The sequence below is a fragment of the Marmota flaviventris genome, chromosome 8 (assembly GCF_047511675.1).
Source record: "Marmota flaviventris isolate mMarFla1 chromosome 8, mMarFla1.hap1, whole genome shotgun sequence".
In the NCBI taxonomy this organism is placed as follows: Eukaryota; Metazoa; Chordata; class Mammalia; order Rodentia; family Sciuridae; genus Marmota; species Marmota flaviventris.
Genome location: NC_092505.1, coordinates 121,362,702 through 121,377,389, shown reverse-complemented (window position 1 = coordinate 121,377,389; position 14,688 = coordinate 121,362,702). Strand labels below are relative to the sequence as shown.

At 33.8% G+C, this 14,688-nt stretch overlaps 1 protein-coding gene across 4 annotated transcripts in view; it reads left to right on the top strand.

The window, feature by feature from the left end:
- Nucleotides 1-14,688, top strand: part of Rasa2 (RAS p21 protein activator 2) — a 108,834-nt gene that overhangs the window by 82,600 nt on the left and 11,546 nt on the right. For 2 of the 4 annotated variants that reach the window (XM_071615595.1, XM_027933797.2), the window contains exons 18-19: nt 419-492; nt 1,005-1,111. In XM_071615595.1, coding sequence (XP_071471696.1) covers nt 419-492; nt 1,005-1,111 — 181 coding nt within the window. Of the gene's footprint in view, nt 1-418; nt 493-1,004; nt 1,115-14,688 lie in introns of all 4 variants that reach the window. The other 2 variants (XM_071615594.1, XM_027933796.2) reach the window with 1 other exon arrangement.

Below are 14,688 nucleotides of genomic sequence, written 5' to 3'. Positions count from 1 at the left end.
TCCTTAGCTAGCAGAGATAGTTTTAGCTCTCCTTTTCCTATTTGTATCCCTTTCATTTCCTTCTTTTGCCTGATTGCTCTGGCTAGAGATATTCGAGGACTGTGTTGAATAGAAGTGGTGAAAGTGGGTATCCCTGTCTTGGTCCTGCTTTAAGCCTGTTGATATAATGAATAATATTTATTGATTTCCGGATATTGAACCAACCTTGCATCCCTGGGATGAAAACCTGGGGAGTTCTTATTCACAATAACTATATAATTTGGTATCTGTACCAGGACACTTTTAAGAGTAATAAGGAGTATAAGCCTATTAAGTCCTAAGTTTCCAATATAACCAATGGCATGTAAGTTAAACTGAATTTTTTTTTTTATGATGTACCTTTTTGCATGGTGTAATATTTGCCCGTTTCTCCATTTAGTTCTTGGATGAAATTTCATCGACTGAAACTAAAGAGTCCAGTGGTACAAGCGAGCCTGTGCACCTGAAAGAAGGGTAATTGAATGAAACTAGACATGAAAGTTATGTTTCAGTGTAAACATTAAATACAAAGAGCATGGGTCTAGGAATGAGTTTCTGTTCTTATGCTAGGACTGCCTAGGTCACATTAGTCAGGTAGGTCACCCTCATTGTCCTTCAAATTAACAGAGGGCCACAACTCCCTGTCCATAATAATCCCATGTTGTTTCAGTGAAATAGGTATTAGAATAGTTAGAAAAAGTGACAGCGTTATTCAGTTTTAAAGTAAGCTAATCATGATAGGAAATTAAGGGGGCGGTTCCTTATTTGGCCCTTTTTACTCTGTATGTAGCATAATTTTAAATACTATATTAATTAAAGACTTCATCTCCTAGTACCACCAAAATAAATATAAGAATCATAAATAACAAAAATATTGTCATATACTTATTACAATTTTGCATGTCATTTAAAATTAAAGGATCATTCTTTGTTATGGATGAACCAATTGAATTTTGTAGCTAAATATTTACCTCTTGTTTTGACAGTGAAATGAATAAAAGAGCTCAGGGAAGAACTCGAATTGGAAAAAAGAATTTCAAGAAACGGTGGTTCTGCTTAACCAGCAGGGAGCTCACCTACCACAAACAGCCAGGTAGTTGTGTTTATGCTTTATTGTGGGTTTTTCCCTCCAGTTCTCAGTGAAGCTTTCCTTTTTGTTTCTTTTCTTTCTTTCTTTTTTTTTTTTTTTTTTGAGAGAGAGAGAGAGAGTTTTTTAATATTTATTTTTTAGTGGATATGATGTGTCGGTGGACACAACATCTTTATTTTATTTTTAGGTGGTGCTGAGGATTGAACCCAGCGCCCCGCACATGCCAGGCGAGCATGCTACCGCTTAGCCACATTCCCAGCCCCTCCTTTTTGTTTCTTAATTCACTATAGTGAATTCTTTCAAAGTAGTAAAATGTCTCATGGTGATATAAAGAATAAAATAGATAGCTGACAAGTGACACCATGTAAATTATATTTTTTGCACACATTGAATTTCTTGTGTTACTAGAAATGACATTTTTTTCAGTATGTTTTGTTTTCTGAAATACCCTGGTAAATTCCTATTGTTCTAGTCAGTATAGAAGGAAGAACAGTTAAACACCTTAGTACTTGGAAGTTACTTTAACTCTTAGGCATATCAGTAGGATTCAATATCAAACGAACAGGACTATTTCTGTAATTTCTTTTTTTTTTTTAGAAGACATCAGCTAAAATTCACCACAGTCATACCATAGATTGTGGTCCCTGTACAATTGTCAGATTCATTGTAGGCTATTGCCCAGCCTAACCCAAGATGGAGGTTTTTAATAGTTTGCCTCCTAAAAAGACTGTTGTCACAAATGGGCTATTAGGGTAAAGAAAGCCGTCTTTCTACAGTGTGATTGAGAGGTATAGAGAGGCAATTTGTCCCTGAGAGGGTAAAGCATTGTCTACAGTTAAAGCATTATCTGTCGTAAAGCATCTACATACAGAAGACCATTAGCTACTGATAATTTAGCAAGAATAATTATAATGTCAAGGCCCTAGATCACAAATAGTAGAATCTCATTCATCTGAAGTGATCAGGATCCTAAGATATTCACTTAACCAAGAAGCTGAGTAAAGAATCATTTAAAAAATAAAACAAAAAGATGCTTATTCTTAGTATTTATAATTTTTTAGCATTTTGTTTAGTTTTGGTTGTGTGTGTGTGTGTGTGTTGCTGAGGATTGAATCCAGGACCTCAGCCTATTTGTTTACCGTCTTTGGATAAAGAGCCGCAGTCTTTGAGTACAACAGTATAGACTGGAGTATAGATTGTACTTCCTCCTTTGTCTTTTTTGTGTAAATATATTTCTGATGCTTCAGTTTTCAGGTTGAATTTTTTCCAAAGTGAATCTAGATCTGAAAGAGAATCCACGTACAGAATCCTTTTAGATTTTCAGGATAGTCACCCTGAATTTCCTACCTTCTGTCTCACCCCAACATCAGTTTTATTTGTATGGGCATGGGTTTTCTTTTTCAAAGTCTTTTCAAAAAAGTCTTTTCCTGGCTTTCAAATAAATGATAAACTTATTAGTAGAGAGACTTATTTTGTCACTTTATATAATATTTACAATATGGAGAACTGGTATAGTTTTGGGAGCAAAGCCAATGGAATTGGTAAGCAAAATAGCCTAACCAATGGAAGTGGAAAGGTGTAGGCATAACAGAATAGCCTAGGGACCAGAAATATTCAGTATCTCATGAGCATCTCTCAGTGGATTTTACAAAGGAAGTGAAAAATCTTATTAGTTAATCCATCAAGTCTCTTAGATGAAGATCTGGTAAGAGAGCTTCCACTATAAATTCTAGAATGATAACAAACATCAGATACAAGATACTTTTGAGAGACTGTAGGCACAATTAAATAGACTGCTTCACTGGAGATTAGAAGAATAATAAGAATAGAAGAATAATTTAAAAAATACGAAAATAATAAAAATAATAAGAAAAAAAATGTTTTTTAAGAGACTGAGTTTCACTGTGTTTCCCAGGCTGGTCTGAAACTCCTGGGTTCAAGTGATCCCCCTGCTTCAGTCTCTGAAGTAACTGGGTTTACAGGTATGTGCCATCATACTAGCTAAGAAAAAAAAAAATTTTGTTCCATAATTCTTTAGGAACAGCTTAGCCAAATTATATGTCCAAATGTATTAGTAAAAAACAAAATGCATTGTATTTTTAGACACCCCATTTCTTATAGCAGATAAATACTAAGACAAAGATCAGTGGGATATAGATAGGATATTTCAAATATTTTAGAAATTGCAGCTTATATTGATTATGTTCTCACCTGTGAAGCATAGGTACCAATTATGTACACTTAGTTATGTTTACATTTAAATAAATGAGTTACTTTTTCCTCACTTAAAGCATTTCTAATCTAAACCAATACTCTAGAGTCATTTGTTTATAATCTTCTTTAAGAATTATATAATAGCTATGAGCCCTTCTAGAAAATCGAACATAGAACATAGACACAAGATTTTGCATTTAATTTCACAGAGTTCATAAACCTTGAACCACTGTTCTGTCCAATGGCTTTAAGAGGATAAAATTTTATAGAATTAGGTCACTGTTGTATAAAACAGACACCATGGAACTGCGTTGTTTTCGCAGTTGTTGGAGGAATGAGACATAGGAGGTTTTAAGATTATTTCCCGAAGCCTACAGTTAAGCATTCATGCTTTTTGTTTTAACTATTTTGATGAATTTTTCTCAAACTGTATTACATGCTTTCCTGACTTCTATAAAAGAATTCATTAAATGAAAGTTTACTTTTTCTAGTTGACTTGGGGCTGTTATTAATAATATTATTATGTGGTACTCTGATTTCGTGATATTTTCAGGGCTACTTATGGGTGTGTGCAGCTGTTTATTCCAGCTAAATGCCTTTACTCCCCAGCTGACCTGGACTGTTCTGCTTTTTATGTACTCTGTGTTTGTATTATGCAGTTTTCTTCATCTTATGGTCAGGCTGTCTACTTAAATTCTTTGTGTTGTCAGGAAACCATTACACAGCATCCTGTTCCCATCTCAATCACCAGCCTCCACTTTTTGCTGCTAAGTTTCTGTAAATGAGGGTGCCCGAACTATATTTGTTAAAATTATGCAAAAGATTACAAGGCTTCCAGTGAAGTTAGTAGGACTTTTCCCTATGAATAAAGTACATGGGCTTTGCATTTCCTGGTTGTTCAGCAGATGTTTTGCTTACTTCCTGTTTCCTTGCTGTTTTCTAGGTAGCTAGGTACCAGTTAAGTAATCTCTTGATATATTTACTGTGTAACTACGGTGTCTGAAAGAATGCCTCCCAGATTTTCTATAGCACAGCTTTACATAATTGAATCTTTCACTCAATCTCCTGCTAAAACATATTATTCTGAATCAATATTTCTATCGCAAAGAAACAGATAAGTGGTCTCTTTCCAGTTTTCTTGAAAATGAATTAATAGAATTTTCTCAGTGTTAAGGATTTTTATCCAGTAAATTGTTGAATTTTTGATGTCCACTTACACAGTTACCAATAAGCAATAGTAAGCAAATTATCTTCAGTATAGTTAAATTAATGTGTAGCAAATGAGTGTTAATCAAACACTCAATCAGCTATCAGTAATGATTACCTTGACAGCTTTTTGTTGATATGTTGATTGTGCTTATGATTATGATTTTATATTACTATACTATAATGTAGTCATATTCTACAAGGAAAAATTCTCCTAGTTGTATGCTGAAATTAAAAGTTATTTATGTTCCAGTGTCTTTGTGACTCATCCATTCTCATTTTTTGCATTTTCCATATAGGACCATACCAAACTGGCTCTTATAGTTCCTTTAAATTGTGTTTTTTACATTCATGCTTCTGCATATGCTCTATCTAGAAATCCTCTTTTTTTCCTTCTTCCATTGTGTAATCTGGTGTCCTTTAAGCTTCAAATTAAATATCAGCTCTTTATAGATGTTATTTTAAGCCTGTAGCCACCTCAGTATAGCTATTCCTTTATTGTACTTTCTTAGCCCCCTAGCTTTATAACATCTGGTGCAGTATAGTCACTACTTTTATCAGTCTCTTCCCCTAGTCTTTTAACATGCTCTGTGGTAATGGCCATATTATTGGGGGCATAAAGGCATTTAGTAAATGTTCTTCAGAGAACACCAGGTCTTTCAGATGTGCTATCATCTGAATTACTTTGAGAACCACAGCTCTAAGTTTTACTAAACATACTAATAGGTTATTAACAAATTTGTCTTTGAAATTCCTTTCTATAAAATTTGATATTATCTACTTTTGAAAACGTTATTACAATAATAAGGGGAGAGAAAATAATGCCTTAACCCAGTTGGTTGCAGTGGAAGTGATAAAAATGGATCCCATTCCTGATCTCTTTTAAAGATAGTCATCAGAGGATTTGCTCAAGGACTAGATACTAGGAGTGAGAGAGGCACCAACAACTAGAGGGATGATGTTATCTTTTTAAAAATAAATACATGGAGGTGGGCATGGTGGTGCACACTTTCCCCCATACCCATAAAATTACTTCCAGCCTATGCAGTGTGAAGTGGCTAAAATTCAAGCAGAAACCTGCAGTTTTATTAGTTTGAATATCAAAGGATGGAGTTCAGGGCTGGCAGATAGGCTGGATGTGGAGGTGAGGAGAAGAGAAGCCATTCAATCTGCATCTGAAATCCATAGCTGACTATTAGTTTGATCATGCAAGGGGAAATGCCAAAGAGGCTCATGAAAAGCAATAACTGAAAAATTTTAAAAGATGAGCAAAGATTTTAGCTTTTGTCCTCCTCATGGGAGATAGACTTTAGAATTTTACTTAGAAAAGTTTAGTAAACACCCCAGAATTTTCATGGAAATCTTAAAAAGGTGGTGGTTTAGGAGGATTAAGAATAGCAAAGTATATGGGCTGGGGGTGTGGCTCAAGCGGTGGCACGCTTGCCTAGCATGCGTGCGGCCCGGGTTCGATCCTCAGCACCACATACAAACAAGGATGTTGTGTCCGTCGAAAACTAAAAAAAATAAAATAAAAATTCTCTCATATAAAAAAAAAAAAGAACAGCAAAGTATAACCAGGCATGGTGGTACAGGCCTGTAATTCCATCTACTCAGTAGGCTGAGGTAGGAGGATTACAAGTTTGAGGCCAGCATAGGGAACTTAGCTAGGCCCTATCTCAAAATAAAAATTTAAAAGTGTTAGAGCACTTACTTGGCATGGACAAGGCCCTGAGATGAATCCCCACTATCACAAAAATAAACAAACAAATGCCAAAATATAGTATAAGCAAAATATAAAACCAAGATTCAGAGTGATCAACTGATGTTGTAACTGTTAAAGGAAAGACTTTGTAGTCTCAGTAGTATTTCATCTGTAATACCCAGTATATAGTGAAACATGATAACTTGAAAAGAAACAGGAAACCATGGTGCACAATCAAGAAAAAATGCAGTCAGTGGGAGTAGATCCTAGATGATCTGCATGTTGGAAATGGCAGACATGGACTTTAAAGCTATTATTATAAATATTTCAAAGACTTAATGGAAAAGGTCGTCACAATGAGTAAAGAAATGGGAGAATCTCATCGGGGGAAGAAAACTACGAAAAGGAATCAAATGGAAATTTCCAAATTGAAAAGTATAATATATGAAATGAAAAGTTCACCGTCTGGGCTTCTTAGCAACAGAATGGAGATATCAGAAGAAAGGTTCAGTGAGCCTGAAAAAGGTTCAGTGGATACTGACCCACTTAGGAACACAAAGGCGGGTAAAGCAGAATGTGGAACAATATCAGGCAATCAAGCATTTGCATGCATGGTCATACCATCCCAGAAGAATAATAGATAAAGAATGGGACAGAAAAAATATTCGAAGAAATAATGGCCTAAAATTTCCCTCATTGGTAGGGTGGGGGAATCATTATTTTACAGATCTAGGAAGCTCAGTGAACTGCAAACATGATGAATACGAAGAAAACTCCACTGAGACATGACAATCAAACCAGCAATAAAGAAAAATCTTGTAAGCAGAGGAACAAAAGACAGGTTACATATAAGGGAACTAAACTATAGTACAGTTAACAGCTAACTTCATGTGTGAAGTCACCGAACTTTAAAATGCTGAAGGAAAAAGTTCTCAACCTAGAATTATTTGAATGAAAATTTCCTTCAAATATGAAAATATCCTTTAGATAAATAAAAGCTGAGAGACTTCATTGTCAACAGGCTTTATGAAAGGAAATGCTAAAGGAGATTCTTCAATCTAAAGGGAAATAATACCAAATGAAAACTGAGGTCCACAAGAAGCAATGAAGAACACAGGAAATAGTAAATATGTGGATAAATGCAAGAAAATCTTTCTGTTTTCTCAGTTCTTTAAAAAGTAACTTTTTAAGGCAGAATTTATAATGTTGAATTGTGGTTTTATAGCATATCTGAATATAAAATGTATGACAATAGTAGCACAAAGGAAGGGGATAAAGTAATTTATTTTAAGGATCTTATATTTTATGAAGTGTCACAAAAATAATTTTAAGAAAACTGATGAGTTAAGACTATATATTAATAACAGACTCTTAGAGGGGTAAAAAAAAAATGAGTATAACTAACCAGACCCCTCTTCCCACCCCCAAAATAATAAGAATGGCAAGAAAAGAAGAACAAAGGATCAAAAATCAGAGGGGGCAAATAGAAAACAAATAACACAATAATGGTTTAAACCCAACTATATCAATAATTAGAGTAAATATAAATGAACTGTATTTGATTATTACAAACTGACTAGCTTTTTAAAAAAGCAAGATCCAGTAGTATACTTTCTGTAACATATGACTTTAAATATAAAGATGTAGATAGGTTGAAAGTAATTAGACGGGCTGGGATTGTGGCTCAGCAGTAGATTGCTCACCTAGTACGGGCGGGACCTGGGTTCAGTCCTCAGCACCACATTTAAAAAAAAAAAAAACGGCATTGTGTTGTGTCCATCTACACCTAAAAAATAAATATTATATTTTAAAAAAAAAAGAAAGTAATTAGATGGGAATAGACATGATGTAAACTTAATAGTAATCCTAGACAAAATTTAAGACAAATTTTTCCAAATAAGTAAAGGCATAGTTCATAACGCAAAGAGCATTTATGAGGAAGGCTTAATAATTCTAAATGTGTGTGTACCTAATAATAAATTCATTGTAGTTGGAAGAGAGACACAGAATTGAAATAGACATGTCCACAATCAGAGTTGAACATTTTGATATTTTTCTTTCAGTAATTGATAATATAGGCCAGGAAAATCTGTGAAAATATATAAATTTGAAACAATACCCTGAATCAACTTAATCTAATTTAAATTTATGTAACATTACACAAAATAAAGAAAACATGTTCTTTTCCTGTAAATATTGGAATATTCATCAAGCTAGACCACACAGTGGAGCATAAATCTCAGTAAATATCAAAAGGTGGATGTTATACAAAATAAGTTCTCTCACTACAACAGAATTAATAAACTTATGATATCTAGAAAAGCCTTCAGATATTTGGAAATTAAATAACATACTTCTAAGTAACCTGTAGGTCAAGAGACTCCAGGGAAATTTAAAAATATTTTTAAATAGCCATGAAAAAGTGACCAACACATCAAAGTTTGTGCGATATAGCTAAAATGGTACTTAAATCAATTGCTGTAAATGTTCACATTGGAAAATCTTCAAGACCTTAGGTTAGGCAGAGTTTTCTTATGTGTTATGTTTGTCTGTCTCATAAAAGAAAAAATTGGTAAATTGATTCTCATCACAATTCAGAACTTTTTTTATTTTATTTCAAAAGTCGTCATTAAGAAAATGAAAAGAAGAGGGAGGGAAAGGGAGAGGATCATGAACTAAAATCAATCTCCATGCATGTATGAGTTTGTCAGGAACTGAGAATGGGAACCAGACTAAACTGTCAGGGCACGTGAGTGGTCTTACTGGGAAAATGAAACTGTTCTTAAATTTGTTTATTCTGATGATTGCACCACTCACTAGAGTTACAAAAATATATTCAGATATACACTTAATATGGATGAATTTTATGATATGTAAAATGTTTGTCTGAATACTGCTACCAATTGTATTTTGTTTTTCTAGTTTCTTAAGTTTCCAACTTAAGAAACTAGAAAAAGAACAAAATAAATCCAAATTAAATGGAATAATAGCAAAAATGAAGAGAATAATCAAAATAGAAAAGACAACTTAATAGTGAAAAATAACAAAGTTAAGCTTTAATACAATTGAAAAAATGCCTAACAAGATTGATCAAAGGAAAAAAAAAAGAAAACACAAATTAACATTATTAGGAATGGCAGAGGAAAAGATCATTACAGGTCCTAATGACATTAGAAAACTAATAACTATTTTGAGCAACTTTCTATCAATAAATTCGCCAATTCACATGGATGGACAAATTTCCTAGAAAAACACAGCTGATCGGAACTGACACAAGCAAAAGTAGGACATCTGAAAAACCCTCTCTGTTTTTGAAGAAATTTGTGATAGAAACAAACTCCAGGTAAGATAGATTTACTGGCAAAGTCAGCCAATTACTTAAAGAAGAAATAGTATCAACCTCAAACACAAAACTCTTAGAAAATTGAAGGAAAAGCCGGACATGGTGGTATATGTCTATAATCCCAGGCACTCGGGAGGCTAGGTAGGAGGATTACAAGTTTGAGGCCAGCCTCAGCAACTTTAGCAAGGCCCTGAGCAACTCAGCAAGATCCTGTCTCTAAATAAAATATAAAAATGAGCTGGAATATTGCTCAATGGTTAAACACCCCTGGGTTAAGCACCCCAGTACCAAAAGTAAAAAAAAAATGGAAAGAATACTTATGAACTCATCTTTTGAAGACTGTGTAATTCTGATGCTAAAACCAAAGGTTTTATAAGAAAAAATACATAGAATGAATTAATTCCAGCAAGAGGAAAATGATAATATATCATAACCAAATGGAGTTTGTCCTAAGAATGCAAAATTAAATATGTGAAAACCAATCAGTGTAGTTTGTATTAATGTAATAAAAGAAGTAAATTATGTAATTAGTTCATAAAAAGTCCTTTGAAAATATTTAACACCCGTTTGTGATTTAAAATAAAAAACTCAGCCAGTTGCAGTGGCACATGCCTGTAATCCCAGTAGCTCACGAGGCTGAGGCAGAAGGATCTTGAGTTCAAAGCCAGCCTCCACAAAAGTGAGGCACTAAGCAACTCTGTAAGACCCTAAATAAAATACAAAATAGGGCTGGGGATGTGGTTCAGTGGTTGAGGGCCCCGGAGTTCATTCCCCGGGTGCCCTTGAAACAAACAAACACAAAAATGAAGTCTAGAAGATAATATCCTTAATCTGATCAAAGATGTATAATGAGAAATCTGGAGTTAAAAAAGCAAGGATTATCCACTTTGGTAAGGTCCATTCAATATTTTACTGGAAATTATAATTAAGAATAGGCACAGTTATATATAAAATCCTAAAGCATCAACATATCAACTACTGGAACTAAAAAGTAAATTTAGCAAAACTTTGAGATTCAAGATTAATATATACAAATAAACTGTATTTTCATAAACTAGCAGCAGAGAGCAAAATTTTAAAAGTCATATTCTTTTCAATAACAGTTCCAAAAAAGAAACTCTAAAATACATAGAAATAAATTTTTTAAAAGTACACCTCTAGGGCTGGGGATGTGACTCAAGCGGTAGTGCACTCGCCTGGCATGCATGTGGCTCGGGTTCGATCCTCAGCACCACATACAAAGATGTTCTGTCTGCCGAGAAATGAAAAATAAATATTTTTTAAAAATTCTCTCTCTCTCTCTCTCCCCCTCTCTCTATCTCCCCCTCCCTAAAAAAATCTACAAAGCCTTTGTTTGTGCGTTTGTTTTTTAAAAATAAATAAATAAATAATAAAAAGTACACCTCTGTGTCAAAACTACAAAACATCACTGAGATAAAGACTTAAATAGAACATGACATATTTTTGTAAATTGAAGATTCAGTATGAATCTTTTTATGAAGTCACTTATCCCCCAAATTCATCTTGATTTGAACACAGTCCTACTTTAAATCCATGCCAGCTTTTTTGCAAAAACTGACATGTTGATTCTGAAATGTATATAGATGGAAAAATAAAGAACAGGAAAAAAAATGTCAAAAAGGTGGAACAAAGTTCAAGGACTAATTTTCAAATTCAAAATTAAAGCTGTCATGAAGACTGGGGTATCTTTGTAGCTTTAGCATAAGAGGAAGATTGGTAGACTGACAGGAGTGTCCAGAAAAAGACATGAGCAATCCACTTTTGACAATGTTTCAATAAATATATCAAGGCCATCCAATAGAATTTTCAGCCATAGGACATGCAAGGATTTCTTACAGAGGGCATTAAAAGTACTGATCTTTTTTCCTAAAAAAATTAAGTTGGTCTTCATTGAAAATAGAAAAATTTTGCTGTACTTTCTCTTTTTCTGATATTTTCACTTTTTTTCTTGTTTCCTTTTATTTTTTTTTTCCTTTTGTTGTTACTGATGGTGGTAGTAGTGGTTGTTTAATATGATGAGCTTAAAATATGGTGGTTGTAATTTTTCAAAAATTGAGGGTTTTGTGCTGCTATAAACATTGATGTGGCTGTGTCTCTGTAGTATGCTGATTTTAAGTCCTTTGGGTATAGACCGAGGAGAGGGATAGCTTGGTCAAATAGTTGTTCCATTCCAAGTTTTCCAAGGAAGCTCCATACTGCTTTCCATATTGGCTGCACCAGTTGCAGTCCCACCAGCAGTGTATGAGTGTGCCTTTTTCCCCACATCCTTGCCAACACTTATTGTTGTTTGTCTTCATAATAGCTGCCATTCTGACAGGAATGAGATGATATCTTAGAGTAGTTTTGATTTGCATTTCTCTAATTGCTAGACATGATAAACATTTTTTCATATATTTGTTGATTGGTTGTATATCCTCTTCTGAGAAGTGTCTCTTCAGGTCCTTGGTCCCGTCATCCAGACAGTTTATCATTCAGCCTTTGGTAATTCTCTTGCTCCCAGAATCTCATCTTTAAATTGAATCTGCAGGCTCCAAACAGTAAAACTAAGTTTTTATTGCCAAAGCTGGGGATAGAGAAGCACCCCAGGGCCAAAAGACCAAAAACTCCATTCTTACTGTGTAGTTTTTCATGAGTAAGCATGTCTCAGATTGTCATCTACCCTTGGTTATTTTCAGTGATTTGCTGAGTTTTATACTTGCTGTTGTGGTTTGAATATGTCTTCCAAAGGTCCATGTGTTATAAAATTGGTTCCTAGGGTGGTCCTCTTGGGAGGGTTTAGTTTTAGGAGTTAGAACCCTGTGGGAAGTCTTTGGGTCATTATAACCATACCCTTGATGGACCCAATCTCTTGCTCTAATCCCTGGCCATGAAGTGAGCAGTTTTGCTCCAACACACTCCTGCCATGATATCCTGCCTCACCACAGGCCCAAAGCAGTGGAGCCCATTGATTATGAACTGAAATCTTCAAAGCTGTGAGCCAAAATAAACCTTTCTCTTTGTAATTAACTGTCTCAGATATTTTGTTACAATAATACGCACCTGGTTAATACTTGCCTTCTGTGAAACAGAATTACAGAAGTTTCTTACACTATTATCAAAAATAGAATCATGATTATTTTAACTGTGTCCCTTGGGGCCAACATTGTGTTGGTAATAACTTTTATTTTATTATTATGAAATTATTATTTTAAAATTCACCCTTTTAAAAGTATAAAATGTATTGGTTTTCATCATACAATTGGCCTTCTGTATACCCAGGTTCCACATACAATGATTCAACCAACCACAGATCAGAACTGTAGTTAGGCCTCTGATGTTACATCTGTGCTGAACATGTAGATTTTTTTCCCCTTGTCATTATTCCCTAAACTAGGCAATATAACAATTATTTCTATTACATTTGCATAGTATTAGGTATTACAAATAGATATGATTTTCAAGTGTGGGAGGATGTATTAAGGTTGTATGCAAATAACATGCCATATTATACAAGTAACTTGAACATCCAAGGATTTAGGGCTTTGAGGGGAGAGGGGCAGAGGACCCTGGAATCAATCCCCCATGGATACTAAGCAATGACTGTATTTATAAAGTTGTGCAATCCCACTAATTTAAGAACATTTAATCATCCAAGACAGAAATTCTACACTTACTAATAGCTACTCTCTATCCCTCTCTTCTCCCACCCCTTGGCAATCACTAATTTACTTTCTGTCTCCTATGGATTTGCATGTCCTAGATATTTTATATAAATGGAATCATACAATAAATATGTAGCCTTTTGTGACATCTTTTTTTAACATAATATTTTAGCATCAGTCAGCACTTTATTTCTTTCATGGTTGAATAATAATCTAGTGAATGGTTGTATACTATTATTGGGTTTATTGATTTATCAGTTGATGGACACTTCAGTTGCAGTATGAATGATGCTTCTGTGAACATTCATTTGCAAGTTTTTGCATAGATATATGTCTTAAGCTCTCTTAGATATATACATAGAAGTGGGATCAGTACATTTTGTGGTAATTCTAATTTTTTAAGGAGATAATGACAATTTAACTAAAACCTGATTGTAGTTGTTTAGTAGGGAAATTTTATGGCACTTTTATTGTGATTACTGTGATTACTAATTTTGCATTTTCTATTTTAGGCTTTTTCTGTTTATTGGATTTACTTTTTCTTTTCTTTCCTTTTGTTGGAATAATTAAGCATATGCTTATGTGCATATATGCTCCTCCTCCCAAGGAGGGAATTTGGACATTCTGTTTCTATTTTGAATTGTTAACAAATTTAAACTTAGGTGTTTATCTTAATGTCTACAGTCAATCCAAGTCTCTGTTCAAGCCTGGAGAGAATATTATCATGCTCATATCTTTTCCTGATATCGCCATAATGAAGTCATCTGGCATTATTATTCATGGGTGTTTCTTTTACCTTTTTTTTTTTTTTTTTTAAATTTTTTATTGTGGGTTGTTCAAAACATTACAAATTTCTTCTTTTACCTTTTTACATTGTTTTCATAACTTTTCTGTCCTTGTCTATCAGTTTTTCTATTTCTTTGCCCAGTACTGCTTTTTATATATTATATCTGACTTTTTCCTAGATTCATAATTATTTGACAAGAGTACTTCCTCAAGAAATTTTTTTACATACACTTTACGGCTGATAAATTTTCTGAGTCCTTGCATATATATATATATAAAAAAATCTTTATTTTATCCTTTCTCTTGAATTATAAACTGAGTTTAAAAATCATTTTTCTCTTAGAACTTTGAAAATACTGTCCCATTGTTTACCAGCTTCCATTTTAACTGGTGAGGATTTTTATGTCAATCTGATTCTCAGTCTTTGGATTCTTCTCTCTAGAAACTCTTAGGAATCTTCTTTAGCCTTTATGTTCGGGTATTGTACTGCCCAGAATTTAGGTATTTGGTTTTGTTTTCTTTTCTTTTATCCTGCCTAGTACTTGATAGATCTTTTTCAACTGACTGACAGTTTCTACCTTCTTCATGGGGATATTCTTACTTCTAATTTTCTCCTAAACACTTTCTATTCTATTTTTTAAATTATTAGTCATATAATGAAACTTTG